The 18,453-nt window shown below is 42.5% G+C and overlaps 1 protein-coding gene across 2 annotated transcripts in view; it reads right to left on the bottom strand.

The window, feature by feature from the left end:
• Window positions 1–18,453, bottom strand: part of fah (fumarylacetoacetate hydrolase (fumarylacetoacetase)) — an 81,459-nt gene that overhangs the window by 41,444 nt on the left and 21,562 nt on the right. For both annotated transcript variants that reach the window (XM_049603222.1, XM_049603231.1), the window contains exons 4-8: window positions 14,303–14,352; window positions 13,428–13,518; window positions 12,044–12,141; window positions 9,805–9,857; window positions 9,492–9,591 (exon numbers count right to left, since the gene is read on the bottom strand). In XM_049603222.1, the coding sequence (XP_049459179.1) occupies window positions 9,492–9,591; window positions 9,805–9,857; window positions 12,044–12,141; window positions 13,428–13,518; window positions 14,303–14,352 (392 nt within the window). The remainder of the gene's footprint in view (window positions 1–9,491; window positions 9,592–9,804; window positions 9,858–12,043; window positions 12,142–13,427; window positions 13,519–14,302; window positions 14,353–18,453) is intronic.

Raw genomic sequence — 18,453 nt, 5'->3', positions numbered from 1 at the left:
GGCATGAACAAGGAACCCAAAGGGTCTACAAAAGCTATCCGGAACTGTGGTCTTTAACTCATGTTTTGCATTACCTTGCAGATACATAGGATTAATGATGCTAGAACAAGGAAATGTATTTAAATAGAGTATCACTTTTTGTGTCTGAATAATGTATTTGGTTGCAGCCCTAGTTCGTACTGTATACAGTTAGTATGGCATTGTGACACACCTCACAGCAATGCCTTCCAACTTACACACAGTTACACCAGTATCCGTCCTCACCTGTATTCCCATACATGTCCTTCACTGTGAAGCTTACAAAGCAACAGTGAGATAATGGTCCACTGTAAGAACTGTAAAACCAGTCTTCTCTCAGTATCTGTCATCACACACAGACACAGCTCATTGGCTAACCTCTGTGAGCCTTTAAGAAATAACTTGTCAATTAAACCACTGTGCACCACTGAGAACAGAGGGGCAGAGGAAGAAATTAAAGCATTTGACTTTGCGTGCAGTTGTAAGGAAGAAACTTTGAATGGCAAAAATTCACAGAGAGCCAGTGGTAAACTCTGCACGTGCTGTTCTCCTGGGGACTTCAGCAAGTACAAAATGAAAGTAACATCAGTTCTCTTTCAAGCTGCAAATTCAGCAGAAATGTCACAGACTGAAAAATCTCTCACGCTGTGCTGTGGTGAGAAAAATAAAACCCGGTGCCGACTGAACAGAAGTATCCATGCACAAGTGATGGACTGTCCCTGAAATATTCAGTCTGGAGAATGCTTCACTTAGTGTGCAGGAAAACATTTCAAATATAAAACACTTATATACTAACTCTCATTCACACATTTAGATTAAATTCATAGGGTTTGTACCTCCTGTTGCCAAAATTGTTCTACTATATGTTAATTTATGTCTGATGAATATCTTTGTAATATGTATGCAATTGTGTAATTAAAACAGTTCACATAACATGATACTTCAAAATCATTTGTCTTTACAGACAGATCATGAAACTTTTGAAAAGCAAAAAAAACACAACTTTACAACACAACAGAACAAACTCTTGATAAATGCAATACATTCAGGGGGTTTCTACTACAGTCTTACTTGGCCTGCTATGACCAATAAGTGTATGGTGACTAATGTTAGCTAATGTTGGCAAACCTGAGATATGTAGCTATGGCTGTGTAACTGACATTACTGAGTCAGTTCACTGCCTTTTCACTATTCTCTACCTGTTAAAAGTCTTAGAATTAACAAGTATCCTAAAACGATAAAAGTAAAACTCCATTTATCTTTCATCATTTATCACTTATCTCCACTATATAAGTTGGGTTCAAACCCAGTTTGCGCTGGTTTATTGGGGGTTCAATATGGGTTGAAATATGTGCCACCAGAAACTGAATTTGAATCATTTATATTTGAATTTGAATTTCTAAACTTGAATAATTGCATTGAAAAACTGAATTTGAATCACATAATTTGAAATTGAATCATCTATATTTGAATTTGAATTTCTGAATTTGAATAATTGCATTGAAAAATTGAATTTGAATCACATAATTTGAAATTGTATTGTTAATTTGAATCATTGCATTGAAAAACTGAATCTGAATAGTATAATTTGGAATTGAATTTATTTCTATATATCTTCACATTCAGTTCTCACAATTCAAATTCAGTTCTCAAAATTCAATTTCAATTTACTGTGACAGTCATCCGGGTAGTTTAAGGATGAAGGAAGAGCAATCGAGCGCAGATACACAGGAGTCCTCTTCAGCCAATCAGCACTTACGTTTTTGAGCATGTAGGAAGAAGCGCTCGCCTTGATCCATAGACCATAGACAATAGGCTTGTTCGAGATAAACTGCGCCTCGCCTGGAAAGTAGACGAGAGCAGGCGGCCGCAACGGGGGGTGGTGACAAAAAGCTGCGATGAAGTCGGACAGTTTCCCGACAGTTTCCAGCAGCCTTCAGTCCGTACAGGAAGTCACAGACACACTAACATCCTGTCTGGAATGATGTCAGTTCATTAAAAAAAGTGATCAGACCCATATATCAGTTTGTTTTCAGTCTCCAGTTGTTTTAGCTAATTATGATAGATTCATTTATTAAAATGCCTTACAGGTGATCTGTAGTTTATGTTCATGGTTTCTCCTCCATTTGATATGAATTCTCCTGTAAATCAGCATCATATCAGTTTGACCTGTCCCCTCAACTACACAGGCTCAGAATAAATTGTGTTTGACTGTAAGGTTCATATTTTCAGGAAAATAAATACAAGACAACAGCTTTCATTAAGGCTCAGTCAGATACAGTCAGGGCTTCACATCTGATGTTATTTTAAGAATCCTCACATCCCACTGACCACAAGTCTCTGTGTTGCTGAATACTTCAATAATTAAAAAAGTCCAGTGTTAATATACAGTAGACTCTGTATAGTTTATGATGAATGTATTTAGTCTCTGACAACTAAACTTCACCATCAGTCACACGTTTTCTGTTCACAGAATAAACCTTCAAATCAGACAAATACAATCTTAATCTCTAAAATTCAACAAAAATGAGTAGTTTATCTAAAACGTCATATTGTTGCGTCGACATCTAAACCAATCAGCTGTTAGATCAGGTGAGAGTCAGTCGGTGGAGAGCAACTGCAGCGCCTGGCTCTAAAAACTGCGGCTGCTTCGCTCTCGCGGTTTTATCACGGTTTTAACCACTTTTGTAATACGTCACAGCAAGTCGGGATGAAGTCGGACACAAAACTACGCGGCATGCATTGTGCACCAATCGCCGGTGATCACACACATTTCAGCCCATAGTTCAAGCCCAAAGGGCTGAAACCCTATTGGTTGTATGTGACCTTTTTTTCCCTCAGAAATATTTTTGCAAACTCCCATGAGATGGCACTTTGTAGACACATTATGCTGTTTGCTTTCAGATTTAGGCCTGAAAAGTTTAGTTAAGGCCACACACCTCACACATACATCAGATTCACTTAAAATCTGAAACTTAAATACAGCTCAATTTGCTCTATAGAAAAGCCTCAAGAACCGCTACAGTCCAACTGACCTGATTGTCCACCATTTTTAATTTTTTGAAAACACAATCTTGATATCTGACTGACCAGATTTTCCACCAGTTTTAATTTTTGAAGACAATATTTTTGACATCTCCTCCTAAACCATAGACCTGATTTGTACCATATTTAGTGTGGATCAACAAGTGCACTGACTCAACGAAAATCTGGCTAACAGTTAAGCTTGTGGTTACTTTCTATCTGTTCAATCTCACATCAGTTTCTCAAGTCCAAGTTATGTAAATGAGGGTGAGCTGCAAGTCAATTTGGAAATGTATTTATGTGCAGCTCCAGTGCAACTTGAGTATGAGCTGCCAACTGCAGAACCAGAAGCCTTGCTTTAATCAAGCAATATTTCATGAGAGGGTGTGCTTTAATGTCATTTGTGGCATGACAGTGATGCCGAGGTCGGTAAGCATCACTGAAGTGACGTTAGAGCACACCCTCTCATGTAATATTGTGATTTTATTACTGTTACCAACAAAATAAAATATAGAATCAACATGTATTTGTGTTGAGAGGGAATGAGCTCTAAAATTAAAAACTTTTTGCAACTGTTGTCTCTGTTTCCATGGAAATACATGGCATCTGACTAATAACTGGAAAGGAATCAGTCACATCAGCAGACTCCTACATGCAATGAAACCTAGTTTACTACTAGTAGGCTGATCCAAGGCAATGTCCAGCAACAGACAAATTCTCTGGTCCCTCTTGAGGCTGCCAATCAACATGACCTTAATACCTTCTAGAGATAAGATAAGACAAGATAAGATAAATCTTTATTGTCATTGTAAAGTCATACTTGTGTATCACAGCACAACGAAGCTGGGATAGTTGGGGTTTCCCTCAAACTCAATAAATACCCCATACATAAAAACAAAACTGCTTAGCTTGCTCAGTCTTTTTATGACATATCTGCTGAAAACAATATTTTTTTAATATACAGATTTAGCTACTACAAACATCACATGTATTTTTAAGATAGTAGCACTGTGTCACTGGATGCCAGAGGATGCCAGACATTTCCGATCACTCAGGAGCATTGTAAAGTCCATATTCAATGGCATTCCACCATTAAAAACAATTAAAAACCAGACCACATTTGGAGAAAGTAACAAGCTGTTTGACAGCAGCAAATCTGCATATTTTGCAGAAGGCTCGCTTAGTGGTTTTGCACAGGACTAACCACGCTCTGTTTTTGTACCAGTCTGCATTAAAGTACCTCTCTCTTTGGCCAAACGATCTAGCGGTCTCCTTTTTGTCTATGATTAGCTGTGCAGCTTTACCCGTCTCCATGTCCCGGGAACAATCCTCCACGCAGTCGGAACCAGCCTGGCTGGGTTCATTGCTGACTTCGGTGGTAGTCTCAGCGGGAACAGAGCTGCTGCTTTGGGGTTCTTCTGCTGGTTGAGTTGAAGATCCAGGCTCCGACAAAGTTGTGGAAATTGATGTAGCATTTTTCGTGCTCAAGTTCAATTTTGTTTGGAAGTGTTTTGTTTTCTTATTCACCGGTTCTTTTGACATGTTTGCAGAAGTAGGTTACGCAGTCTATTGCAGCTACAGCAGTTCAAACAGGCAACATAACGTCACACAGTGTAGTGATTAAATGATTTTATTGTTTTTTGAATTGTGTGATGTGCTCATATTGGATTAAAAATGTAAGTACTCTCTTCTTCTCTTGTTTTATGTTTGTGTACTACAGAGCCGCAGAGGGGTCATTGAGGAAAAAATAAAACACACCAGCGCTAGAAATGTTTGATTGCGAACCAGAGAGGCCTACAATTTGGCTCGCTTTTTGATTTATTTCTATTTTTTATAACTGGGGAGTTCTTACAATACGGTGCCAGGGTTAGTCGGGACTACTGCTAGGTGCTGTTGGATAGAGCCAGACGGCTGAGAGTCTACCCGGAGCCTGCCGAGGATGCTCGAGGCTTTACCGGGCTGGTGAGGCAATAACAGGCAGGAAGGAGTCCGTGCGCACAATTGAGTGCCTGCTGGTGGCTGTATCTTTTTCTCTATGGCCCCTCTCTGTATTTTACCTAACATATGAATGGAAGTGAAGTGTGAAAGTCTTTTTTACCGTAAGTAATGTAATATAGGGACCTTTGATTCGGCTTAAAAATAATGTGGCAGGAGGGTAAAGGTGGGGGGGCCAATGGCCCCCTGGTCCCCCCCTTCCAGCGCCGTTGGCACTGGTTCTGAAACCAAACTCCCGGGGAGGGGCTAGACTCCAGAGTTGCCCAGGGTGAGAGGCACTGGGTGGGTGTGGGGATTCTCACAAGTCCCTGGCTGAGCGCCGCTGTGTAGGAGATCTCTGCGGAGAGCAAGAGGATTGCCTTGATGCGATTGCAGGTCACTAAAAGAAGGTCTCTAACTGTTTGTGTGTATGCACCGCACAGTGGTACGGAGTAACTGGCCTTCATGGAATCTCTGAGTGGTGTCCTGGAATGGGTGCCAGCTGGGGCTCCATCTTTTTTCTGAAGAAAATCAACACTCACGTGAGCAATGATAGAGAAACCTGGAGGGGGGTAATTGGGAGGAATGGCCTGCCTGACCTGAACCCGAGTGGTGTTCTGTTATTAGACTTCTGTGCTAGTCATGGATTGGCCATAACGAACACCATGTTCGAGCACAGGGAGGTTCATAAATGTACCTGGTACCAGAACACCCTAGGCCAAAGTTCGACTTTGTGTCATGGACACTATGGTGAAGAAAGGAGCAGAGCTGCCAACTGATCACCACCTGGTGATGAGCTGGATAAAGGGTGCCAGACAGACCTGGTGAACCTAAACGTATAGTGAGGGTGAACTGGGAATATCTGGTAAGGGAACTTCTAAGGAAGGGAAAGCAGGGCTTGTCTTAGGCTGTGCTCAACAGAGAAGGAGAAGTGCTGACCTGAACTGGAGATTTCATCAAGCCCTGGAAGGAGCACTTGAGGAACTCCTAAACTCGGCTGTCACAATCTCCGTGGAGGAGGCAGAGCCTGAGGACTCGGGGGAACTCTTGCCCATATCCCTGGCAGAGGTTGCTGAGGTACTCAAAAAGCTCCTTAGTGGCAAGGTGCCAGGCGTGATTGAGATTCACTCTGAGATGCTAAAGGCTCTGGACATTGTTGGGCTATCTTTGGCTGACACACCTTTTCAGTGTCACGTGGCAGTCAGGTATGGTGCCTGTGGAGTGGCAGACTGGGTGGTGGTCCCCATTTTCAAAAAAGGGGACCGGAGGGTGTGTTGTATCAGGGTATCACACTGTTCAGCCTTCAGCCAAAGTTTACTCCGTGGTGCTGGAAAGGAGGCTCCTACCAATTATCGAAACTCAGAAGGAGTAATGCAGACTCCATCCTGGCTGTGAAACAGTGGACCAGCTCTTTACCATTGGCCTCTGGAGGGGTCATGGGAGTTGGCCCATCCAGTCTATATGTGTTTTGTAGACTTGGAGAAGGCCTACAACCTTGTCCCATGGGGAGTCTTGTGGGGGGCACTGTGGGATTTTGAGGTACTGGAGTTGCTGCTATGAGCCCTGTGTAACCAAAGTGAGCACTGCATCTGCATACTCAGCGTAAAGTCAAACACGTTCTCAGTGGGTGTTGGCCACCGTCAGGGTTGTCCCTTGCCACTGATCCTGTGTGTGACATTCATGGACAGGATCTCGAGGTGTAGTCGTGGGGAGGAAGAGGTCCAGTTTGGGGACCTCAGAATTGCATCTCTGCTTTTTGCAGATGATGTGGTTCTGTTGGCCTCATCACACCGTGACCTCCAGCATGCACTGGGGCGGTTAGCAGCCAAGTGTGAAGCGATCAGGATGAGAGTCAGCGCCTCACAATCTAAGGCCATGGTCCTCTGCTAGAAACTGGTGGATTGCTCCCATCTGGGTTGGGAGAGACTTACTACCTCAAGCAAGGGAGTTCAAGTATCTCGGGGTCTTGTTAATGAGTGAGGATAGAATGGAGCGTGGGATGGATCAGCAGTTTGGTGCAGCTTCTGCAGTGATGAGGGCGCTGCACCAGCCTGTTGTGGTGAAGAGGGAGTTGAGCCGGAAGGCAAAGATTTCGATATGCTTGTCCATTTATGTTCCAACCCTCACCTATGGTCATGAGCTCTGGGTAGTGACCGAAAGAATGAGATCGCAGATACAAACAGTTGAAATGAGTTTCCTCAGTGGGGTGGCTGGGCTCAGCCTTAGAGATAGGGTAAGGAGCTCGGACATCCAGAGGGTGCTTGAAGTAAAGGCACTGCTCCTTCGTGTCGGAAGGGGTCAGTTGAGGTGGTTCCAGCATCTGATCAGGATGCCTCCTGGGCACCTCCTGTTAGGTGTTCTGGGCAGATCCTACTGGTAGGAGGCCCTGAGGCAGACCCAGAACACGCTGGAGTGATCACATATCTCATCTGGCCTGGGAACGCCATGGGGTGCACCAGGAGGAGCTGGAAAGCATTGCTGGGGAGAGGGACATCTGGAGTGTTTTGCTTGGCCTGCTGCGATCGCAACCCAGCCCCGGATAAGAAGATAAAAAATGCATGGATGGAAAAAATAAGAAAGACTAAGTATGGTGAAAGTTCTGAAACTGTTGAAGTTAATTATTTTATAAATGTCACAGGTGCAGAAACAACCTATGAAGACCTTTTTGCACATCATTTGGTTATACGATCCTAATAACCTATTTTTAGGTGGCTATTTGCTAATCAGCTTTCAGGTCATTTGAAATAAAAAAGAAAAATGTTTCAGATTTATTAGTTTCATAAATGTTGACAGTGTGGTTATATTCCCAAATTAGGCTATATAATTTCAAGATTGTGACAAGTTTTTTCTATAGATTTTAGCCCAAATACATGAACACATATAGAACATGTGTGTGTCCACTATGTACCAAAGCAACAATGTTGCCATGGAAATGGCAGAGTAATATTTTTAGTGAGTAAGGCCCTGTCCAAATACCCGCACTTGCGCCCTGAGGTCTTCCCTGAAGTGCACTTGCCAAAAGTGCAGTTAGGGGCGTAAGTGCGCAAGGGATCAATGCTGTTTAAAAAGGAGAATTGGGACAGTTGCATACACGTCGCTTCCGTTTGGGTCCAGCTGGTCTGTCTCCTAGGAGACGAAACATGGCGTTAGAGGAAATAATGTTGTTCGCAGCACTGCTGCTGCAAATGATAAATAGATACAATCAGCAAATGATGAGGAGGATTAGGAGCCGCAGGAGAAGGCGGCATCTATATCAGATCCAAGTATTGATGCTGATGCCCAACCAACAGGTAAATTAAATTAAATTGTACTCTTGAATTTACCTGTTAATAATGTATATATTAGCTGTAACATCTTTTTTTACTCTACCGTTAACGTAGCCTAGATTACCATTATTACTATTAAAATGTTTTTTGCTTGGATAAATTGTGGTAAATTGTGATATAAAATAAACTATAAAGACATACGGTAATAAAATAATAATAATTAAAGACATAATCAAAACTGTAAAGTGATGTGGACTGTCATACAAACCTCCAGTCAACTGTAAACTGTATATTATTTCATTATTAACGCCCTGTCATGTATTATTAAGTCCACGCAGCGTGTTGTTAGACGTTATGTTCCTCTAACGGTTGTTGTCAGTCGGAGTTAACGGCTCGCGGACACGTCAGTTACCGTTTGAAGATGGTGAGTTGTACCGGCCAGCTGTGCAGTGTTATGGCGTCACGACACTACGGAGGATTCTGGGTAAAATCCTTCAGCGAAGTGAGGTCTGATGCGCACTTTCGGAAGGGGTGCATTAAGGGCGCAGGTTTGCACCCCTTGATAACAACAGAAGACAATTTGGACACCCTACGCAGTGCGGGTATTTGGACAAGGCCTAAGACCCTGATCACACAGAAAGTGTGCAGGTTGCAAAAGTGCAAGTGATTGAGAAAGACTCAAATATTAGCATTTGGATTAGTTATTGTAATGCTGGTTTAAATATACATCTGCTGGCAGAAATGAAGGACACTGACTGGTAGGCTAAAGTATGACTGGGGCAGGGGTACAGAGGGAATATTAAAGACAATGACATTGAGAGAGGAACAACACCGTGAATGTTCTCTCTCTGCAGAGGTTTCCAGCTGAATCAGTACCACTTACGCACTCATGTTTTGATGAGGACAGATTCTCCCAATTTAATCTAAAATAAATTCCATCTGATTTAATCTGAACATGTATACAGGGCTAAATTAAGGAACAAGTGTGCTTCTAAGTGAAGTGCCACTGTGAATTAGAGATGTTGATTTGGCAGCATACCATCAGCTTAATCACTGAATCAAAACAGTCTCACCAGCTTTACTAGTATTAACATTAGTCCTATGTGTTACATATCTGCTTTCCAGGACATTTTGGTCAGGAACCATAAAACCATCTACAACGGCACATAGGGGTGATGCTGCTGTGATGTGTTGTGCAGAGGCTCTTACCACTCCAGTCATTCATGAGTACCATGCCAAAGATGTGTTCATGGGCCTTCTCGATGGGAATGGGCTCCCCAAGCTGATTCCCTCCTCCAACAAAGAAGGCCTAATCACAGTAGAGAATAAATGTAACAGCAGTGAAACACTGATATTGTGCAATATTGAATATCTTATAGACTGAAAAAAGACAACAGAGAAGGGCATATCTGACTTTTTCCCCAGGCAACTTAGATGTTGAAATGATGTTATTTCAACATCTATTCAAACATTACAAAAATACAGGTGATTAGGTAAGTAAGTAAGTAAACACTGTAATCACCATCTCCAGCTCAATGTCCAACTGTTTAGACTGGCCAAACACTGGAGGTTTTGCTAAGAGAGAGAAAAAGACAAACAAAGTTACCACCAGCTGTAACATATATCTACATATATGGAAATATATATATATATATATATATATATATATATACATATATATATATGGAGATGCCCAGTGGCACCAAGGAGGCATCCTCAGCAGATACCCGAACCCCTCAACTGGCCTCTTTCGACGCAGTGAAGCAGTGTCTTTACTCCAAACTGCCTCCGAACGTCTGAGCTCCCCAACCTATCACTCAGGCTGAGCCCAGCCACCCTACAGAGGAAACTCATTTCCGTTGCTTATATCAGTGATCTCATTCTTTCAGTCACTACCCAAAGCTCATGACCATAGGTGAGGGTTGGGACGTAGATGGACCAATAAATCGAAAGCTTGCCTTCTGGCTCAGCTCCCTCTTCACCCTGACTTCCGGTGCAGCACCATCAACATCAACAACCACCAACACCCTGCTCCGTTATACTGTCACTCATAAGCAAGACCCCAGGATACTTGAACTCCTTCGCTTGGGGCAGTAAAGGCTGATTTATGGTAAATGGACCTGCACTTATGTAGCTCCTTTCTAGTCATCCGACCACTCAAAGCGCTTTTTACACTATGACTCACATTCACACACTGGTGGCCGAGGCTACCAAACAAGATGCCACCTGCAACTCTTTTTTTTTTTAAACACACTCACACACCAATGGAACAGCCAGAGAGCAATTTGGGTTCAGTATCTTGCTCAAGGATACATCGACATGCGGACTGGAGGAGCCAGTCGAACCACTGATCTTCAGATTAGCGGATGACCTGCTCTACCTTCTGAGTCACAGCTGTGTGGGGTGTTTGACACTTTTGAAAAGTGTTGTGGGACAGAAACTTAAGAGCAGCATGACTTTTTCAATCTACGCTTTGGCAAAAGGTTTCAGTTATCTCCACTGTAACTAGAGACCCACTTTTATTTCTACAGCCCGTAATCTGCACAGACAGCTGTTTAAAATCACACAGATATCCTCTGTGTAAGTGTTTTTAACTCATTAACCGTATACTCAACCCCCAGTCTGTCTGTGAGTGGCAGATTCCCCTCACTTGCTAACAGTGGGCTGGAAAATAAAATCAATGAATTTATTATTATGAACACTGTCGATTTCTTCCTGTTGCGCTGACATAAAAAATTTGGTTCAGTAAATGTCTGCTATCAGTCAGCCTGGTGAAGGCAGTTTGACCGGCCACTGTCCTCTCGCTGCAGACAGACGGCTGTTTCTGTGGACAGAGATGTTGAGTGCAGGTTGGAGTCTGTGTGGACTTAAAACTACTACCTCTATGGAGACAATATGTGTGTCTCCCTGATGCCAAAAGCGACACTGGACTGCTTCCCATGTGAATGGAAAGCCAAACCATGATGTTTTTTTTCTAAACCTAACCTTGCCCTTTTGTTGCCTTAACCTAACCACATGCTTTTGTTAACAAAACCTTACCATGTGCTTTTGTTGCCTAAACGTGACCATTTGCTTTTGTTGCCTAAACCTAACTGCATGCCTTTGTTGCCTTAACCTAACCATGTGCTTTTGTTGTGTTCCCGATGTTGGTAGCAGCATCCCGGAACGTCAACAGCAGATGTAAGGGGATACCTAGTGCGTAATATGTAGATGTGAAAGCCCACTGACAAAGTGGCTACATGTGACGACTTGGAAAGAGAACATGTTGGTCCCTGCCATGAACTGTGTACCTATCATCTCTACTTAAAGCTTGTACTATTACTGCTATTCTGATGTAACTGTTCCAAAGATTAGTACAGTTTTCATTCCCTTGATATAGGAAACAAATTCATCAAGATTCTTTATTTAAAGAATAAAGGGGGACTCCACCTATTTTACATATCAAAGTGTGTTTACAGACGTTGAACACAGGTACAGTATATAAAGCCTCCTGTGAATCCAGAAGGAGCTGCATGAAATCTGATAAATTGCCCAAAGTAAAGTTATGTCACCAGATGTAGCATTGGTTGGAGCTGACGACTTGTGTAAAAAAAAACACATCTTGAGGTGTGGAGTTAGAAAGAAGCTATCTTCCTGGATTTCTGTAGCATGCTCCTCAGCTTGGCATGAGGCTCGAGATGATTTTTGAAGTTCTTTTTTTTTTACTCCTACATAAGTGATATGAATAATATAGTCCAACACTGGTGAGGGTAAGATCTTACTCTGGTCAGGTCTCATCTGGCCTGAGGGGCGACGGATGGGGGTCCCAGAAACAACCACAGATGATGCTCTACCATGGTATCCCACTGGAAGCCTCAACCTGCATAACACCATGCTGAATGTTAGCACAACAGTGACCACAGTGGGAAAATAAAGTCCAGTTTGTACATTGACTGCTGTGCTTAGTTCACTGTCAGTCTATAATTGTGCATATTGAATAGGAATCGGATTTTCCCATCCAACAATGATATTTTCACTGTAGAAGTATTTATGTTGTAATTAGAGCATCTGTAAAACCATTCAGTTCAGTTACGTTATAGCAGCTGTGTCAAAAATACGGCCCAGGGGCCAGAATTGGCCCACCAAAGGGTCCAATCCGGCCCACTGGATGATTTTGTACAACTAATAGTGTTGCACTTGTGAAGGTTGCCATGTTTCAGGAGCAAGTTAAACAGTGAGTAGGTTTCTTCATGTAAAACGCTGCTTCAGAGGCTTTTCCACCCTTTTCCAGTTCTTTTCTTTAACTTTAGTTTGGTTAAAGTTTGGTCTGGTGATGTCTGTAGTACTACACAGGAATGGAAATGTATAGAAAATTGCATTTATCCTTCTGAAGACATCACAGGCTGTTTGTCATCTGTTTTATAAATGGATTAGCGTTTTTTTTACTGTACTTTAAACAAAAATGGAAAGATTTGGAGGTGTTTGTTATTTATAGGATATTATGCAATGGTTTTACTGGTCTGGCCCACCTGTGATTGAATCAGACTGTATGTGGCCCGTGAACTAAAATGAGTTTGACACCTCTGCGTTATAGTGACAATAAGCACATGAAGATTTCCCAGTACTGGCCAGGTGATCTAAATTACTAAAGCAGGCAAATAAGTACATTACTGAGTTTCTGTTTTTTAATCACTGTCTGCCATGAAACTTACTGTAGGTGAAAAATATGATTAGATAAAACCAAATAACCTGAATGAAGACAGTGTAACCCAATATATCATGGTCCTCCTATCTATAATGCACAGATTCAAACGCATTTGATCTATCATAATAGAAGTATTGCTAAACAGATTCTGATCCCTGAAATTTGACATGGGGAACAGCCTGCCATCAAAGGGAGACAGAGATGCCCCAGTCAGCTTAGCAATGACTAAGACGTGTTGCAAGGACACTCCCAGCGCTCTGCTGCTATGATTAAATGCATGCTGATGTTTTGGGGCCCAAATCAGTTAGAGAAACTTTTTAGTGTCCTTCCACGTATCACTGTTTGCAGAGAACAGAGTTTGTTTCAAGTTGTCTGTCAATATCTGCCAAATACTGGGAATGTACCAGACCTTTGATTCATTCTACCAACAGTAGTGTCTGCTGGTTTGATTGATAACATACCAGTTTGGCATCAGAGCATTCTCCTTCCCCCGGAACATGATGCCAACATTGGTGGCATGATCTCTGGAGGAGTAGAAGTCGGTGTAATCACCTGTGAAAACAGATGACTGAGAAACTGGAGGAAATATCCACATCAATTGTCTTTACCCTTCTTTTATTGCAGTAAAATCTATCAGCACAAACCTGACTGAGTGTGCCAAGTTATTAGTAATAGTGATGTAATATTTTGTAAAACAGCGCCCCCTGGTGCTGATGTGCCTCAAATCTGTTTCACTGTGTCAATGCCATTTCCTGCATTTATCTACTTTGCAAGTAAGCAAGCTGTTTAGAACACACTGTTTAGAACAAGTTTGGAGTTCAGACACTCATGCATGGAGCATGAGCAAATGTACTAGAATTAAGTTATAAAGACTGTTAACATTAAAACACTGTCCAGTTTCGAACCTAAGGTCTTCATCAGGGTGTACAAGTGTAAACAGGAGTCATGCAAACATTTTATAAACTTGATAGGGGGAGTCACCCAATCCTGACATGTGCTTACCCTTTTCTCCAAGGGCAACTGCTTTTTTTTATGAGTTTAATATGATAAAGACAGTCATCCAGCATACCACTACCTCACTTTCTGAAATTTAGAGATCAATAATGTAAAGTTATCAAAGTGAGAATGACTTAAGTGGGGCTTTGAAAAACTAGAGGGGAGTGTCAGCTGTTCCTGGTGAATTTATACCCTCTGGGACTGTTCACATTAAGAAGAGTGATGTAAAACGGCCACATTAAACAATCTCTGGATGATAGACAGAGAGGCAAGTCCTTCAAACAAAAATCAGCACTGACTTAAATAAATGCAGGAGTTTAATCCCTCCGAAGAGCCTCACCAATGTCTGCAGGAAGATGCATGGTGACTTTACTCTGATGGACGAATGCTCTGCAGAGACAAGAACCAAAAGACAAACATCTCATCAAACACAAACATCAAACATCTCTGATGATCTCGGTCCCCACTCTCCAAGGAAGTTATTTCCCGGAACATTTCAAGGACATTTCCAATGACTTTGTGTCTAAAATATTGATTATGTGTGATTCAGAGAACATTATACAATACAAAACTGCCTTTACAGAGAAATGAATGGTTATGAATAGCAAAAGACATTTTCATAGATCCGTAAAATCATTGGTTTTCCCACAATAATTATGTTAGACATGAAAGAATGTTTTTTGTGTGTTTGTCTAAAACAGTGCCTCTAAAAACCACAAAAGTTGTATCTGATTACAGTGATAACCTTGACTATCACTCTCAGCACGGGCTCCCCACTGGGCTGTGTGCCAAGCCCTCTCTTTTACTCCCTGTACGCTTATGAGGGTGCATGTGCACAGCGACCAGCAGCAGTGGGTAGCATGTCTGTTCTATTTTGTTTGTTTGAGTTTTTAAGATTTTAAGTCTGTTAATTCTGTCTGCTTTGTTTAAGTTTGCCTTTGTTAATATTAATCAAACTCTACATCAGCTTTTCAAAGCATGCAACACCTGTCCCGCATCCCCTTGCCTTCCATTATCCTGTCGAACGCCCGATCCCTCCGCGATAAGACTGAGGAACTTCCGTCTCTTGTCCGCCACCAACAAGAAGCCTGTATCCTGGCCTTTACAGAGACTTGGCTCGGGGAGCGGGAAGCTGACGGTGATCTGGACATAGACGGGTGTGGCGTCCCGTTTTGCACTGACAGAGCGTCCGTGACAACGAGGAAGTCATGCGGAGGTGGGGTATATCTCTAGCCCTTTTCACACAGAGCGCGCAAAGCGCAGGCCTCCCCCGCCGAACCCATTCATTGTGTATGTGCTACTGCGACGCAAGAGCGCACCGCTCTGCCGCCGAGGTGAGTGGCGCGCGAGACGCGCTGTGACGACACCTCGGCGCGTCCAATAGCAGAGAAGAGCCTGAAGTAGACCCGGAAGCCGTCATGGAGCTGTAGCTCCTGAACGAGCCCGTACCAAAGAGCATGGATACATAGGGTCCGTCCCAAGTCTCTTAAATTACTGCTAGTGCTACTGCTAGCTGACTTTGCTAGCTGTTTAGCCCCTCCCACCTAGGAAAAAATGTGAGGAGCTAGCGCTAGGAGCGATGAGCGAGCATTGTCAGTTTAAGAGACCTGAGACGTCCTTTCCACTGTAGCGTCACGTGAAGCGACGTCCATTTCTCATGACTGCGGCACAGCTGGATCTGGCAATTAAAGAACAGTCTGTAGCCCTGCCACTGTCACTGTGATGAGCATCATTATCATCATTATTATCACTAGCCTATTATTAAATCCACTCACCATCATTCAACAAGTCAGCTGCTGAGTGAATAAGACATATCAGACCTGTCAGTCTACCTCAATCAATCAATTTTATTTATAAGCCCAATATCACAAATCACAGTTTGCCTCACAGGACTTTACAGCATACGACATCCCTCTGTCCTTAGGACCCTCACAGCTGATAAGGAAAAACTCCCCAAAAAACCCTTTAACGGGGGAAAAACGGGAGAAACCTCAGGAAGAGCAACTGAGGAGGGATTCCTCTTCCAGGACGGACAGACGTGCAATAGATGTCGTACAGAACAGATCAGCATAATAAATTAACAGTAAAACAGTAATCCGTATGACACAATGAGACAGAAAGAGAGAGATGCAGGACAGACGGTAATGACAGTAGCTTACAACAACATGAAAGTAATAATATTAATTAATATTAATATTGTGTGTGTGTGTGTGTGTGTGTGTGTGTGTGTGTGTGTGTGTGTGTGTGCGTAGTATTATATCAGCACGTGCGGTTCTGGACATGAGCAGCTGCACATTTAACAGCCACACATCACCAACAGTCCGCTGAACAACGCAACGGATTGTGAATGAAATAAACTTAATTACAACATGACAGTCTTGCACGAAATATCATTAACGTTACTCTTTGTAGTCACGTAGGCATGTGAATTACAGCGTTTCATTGCAGAGAATGCATGTAACGGGTACACTTCCGCTATTTCTCCGCCATCTCGTTCAAATCATAGACATATTAACGTTTTTTTTGTAGAAAGGCGCTTTATGAAGTTAAGTCCATTCACTTCTATTAGTTTACAATGCAGCCTTGCCACATCCAATATGGCGGCGACGTTGACGTATCGCAGCAGCGGGCAAATCCACTCGATGCGGCGTCTACGTATATACAGTGGTGGAAAAAAGTTTTCGGATACCCTTAAAATTTTACACAGTCTCAAATATTATCATGAAATATTTGTGGAAAAATCGTTTTTGTGTTTCAAAAGGTGTGGCTGCATTAGACAGATACAAACAAATACAAATTATATTTTTTTTTGTTTATTGTTTACAAGAAAAACTAACAAAACTAAATTCTTGACAGTTTCAATATGTCAGTTCTCAACATTGTCGGTATCAAAGTCAACAAATAACAGAGAATGTGTTCAAAACTGAACAAAAAATAAATAAACCATCACATCATCAAATTAATATTTAGTAGTCCTGCCATTGGCACGTAGTAGAGCTCTAATCCTGGCTGGCATGTTCCCCACGAACCTTTCACACTGTTGAGGGGTAATCTTGTCCCATTCTTCTTGAATTACTGCTTTTAATTCTTCTAAATTCTTTGGTTTATGCTTTGAAACAGACCTTTTGATAATCCACCACAGATTTTCAATGGGGCTCATGTCCGGGATTGAGCTGGCCACTCTAAGACCTGGATACTGTGCTCCTGCAGCCAAGTTCTACTGGCCTTGGATGTGTGGCAAGGGGCATTATCTTGTTGAAACATCCACTTTTTATCTCGACGGAACAGTGTGCAGCGCAGAAGGGAGCATGTGGGTTTCGAGAATGGTACAATACTTGGTAGAGTTCAATGTGCCATCACAGACAGTGAGATGACCAACACCAGCAGCACTCATGCATCCCCAAACTATGATACTGCCTCCACCATGCTTGACAGTAGGTACTGTACATGCTGGAGATAATGCTTCGCCTGGCCTTCTGCATACCCTCACATTAGTAGGAGGAAGATAAAGCTGGAAACTGGATTCATCTGACCACAAAATCTTCTTCCAATTCCTGGCTGTCCAGTTCTTGTGTGCCTGGGCCCAACGACGCCGGGCTAACCTCTGTCTCTCATTGATCAGGGCTTCTTGATAGCCTTGTAGGACCTTAAGCCATGATCTAAAAGTCGGCCACGTACAGTGCGGGTGGAACACTGGACACCAGTTTGGTTTGACCACTGCTGCTGAAGCTCCTGTGATGTCATTTGGCGGTTTTGCCTGCACATGCGGATGAGGATGCAGTCATTTCTTGCTGAAGAAACCCTTTGACGCCCAGATCTTGGTTTGTCTTCCAAGCTGTTGGTTCGTCTGTATTTCTGCAGAGTGTATCCAACTGCTGAAGGACTGCATCTGCACTTCCTGGCTATCTGGTGGCAGCTGTACCCTTCCTGGCTGAGAATCTTTATCTTCAGGCGTGTTTCCTGCGTTAGGTTCCTTGTTTTAGCCATTTTTGTGTCTGAAGAACTTTCAAATGTGCTGGCTTTATGTAGACACGAAGCTTGGCAACAAAAATTGTGTCTTTTAATAAAAAACAACGACCTTCATCACTGGTACCAAAATGACCCAATGCTCAGAATTTCTTATGTATTTTTATGGAACCAATCAATTTTAAGTTTTTAATGGCATTTTAGGATTTATTTAGTATTTTGGCTGTGACTGTACTAAAAGAAATTGCACTTGAAGACCTAAGAGTGATTCTTAATGCAATATTTCACAAATGCATGGGGTGTCCGAAAACTTTTTTCCACCACTGTATGTCTATGGTTCAAATGAGCCAGATGTAGGGGGCGGGTATTTATACGTCAGAGCCTCAAGCTGAAAAAGACATCCTGTTAGGAACCTCTCGACCATCCTAGCTCGTAGCTGCTTAAAGCTTGCTGCTAGCTCCTAGCGCTAGCTCCTCGCTGCACAAATAAGAAACTTGGGACGGCCTAGAAGATGGCGGACTTCGA

The sequence above is a fragment of the Epinephelus fuscoguttatus genome, linkage group LG2 (assembly GCF_011397635.1).
Source record: "Epinephelus fuscoguttatus linkage group LG2, E.fuscoguttatus.final_Chr_v1".
NCBI classification, from domain to species: domain Eukaryota; kingdom Metazoa; phylum Chordata; class Actinopteri; order Perciformes; family Serranidae; genus Epinephelus; species Epinephelus fuscoguttatus.
The sequence above is the reverse complement of the archived record's forward strand: the minus strand, read 5'-3'. Positions and strand labels throughout refer to the sequence as shown.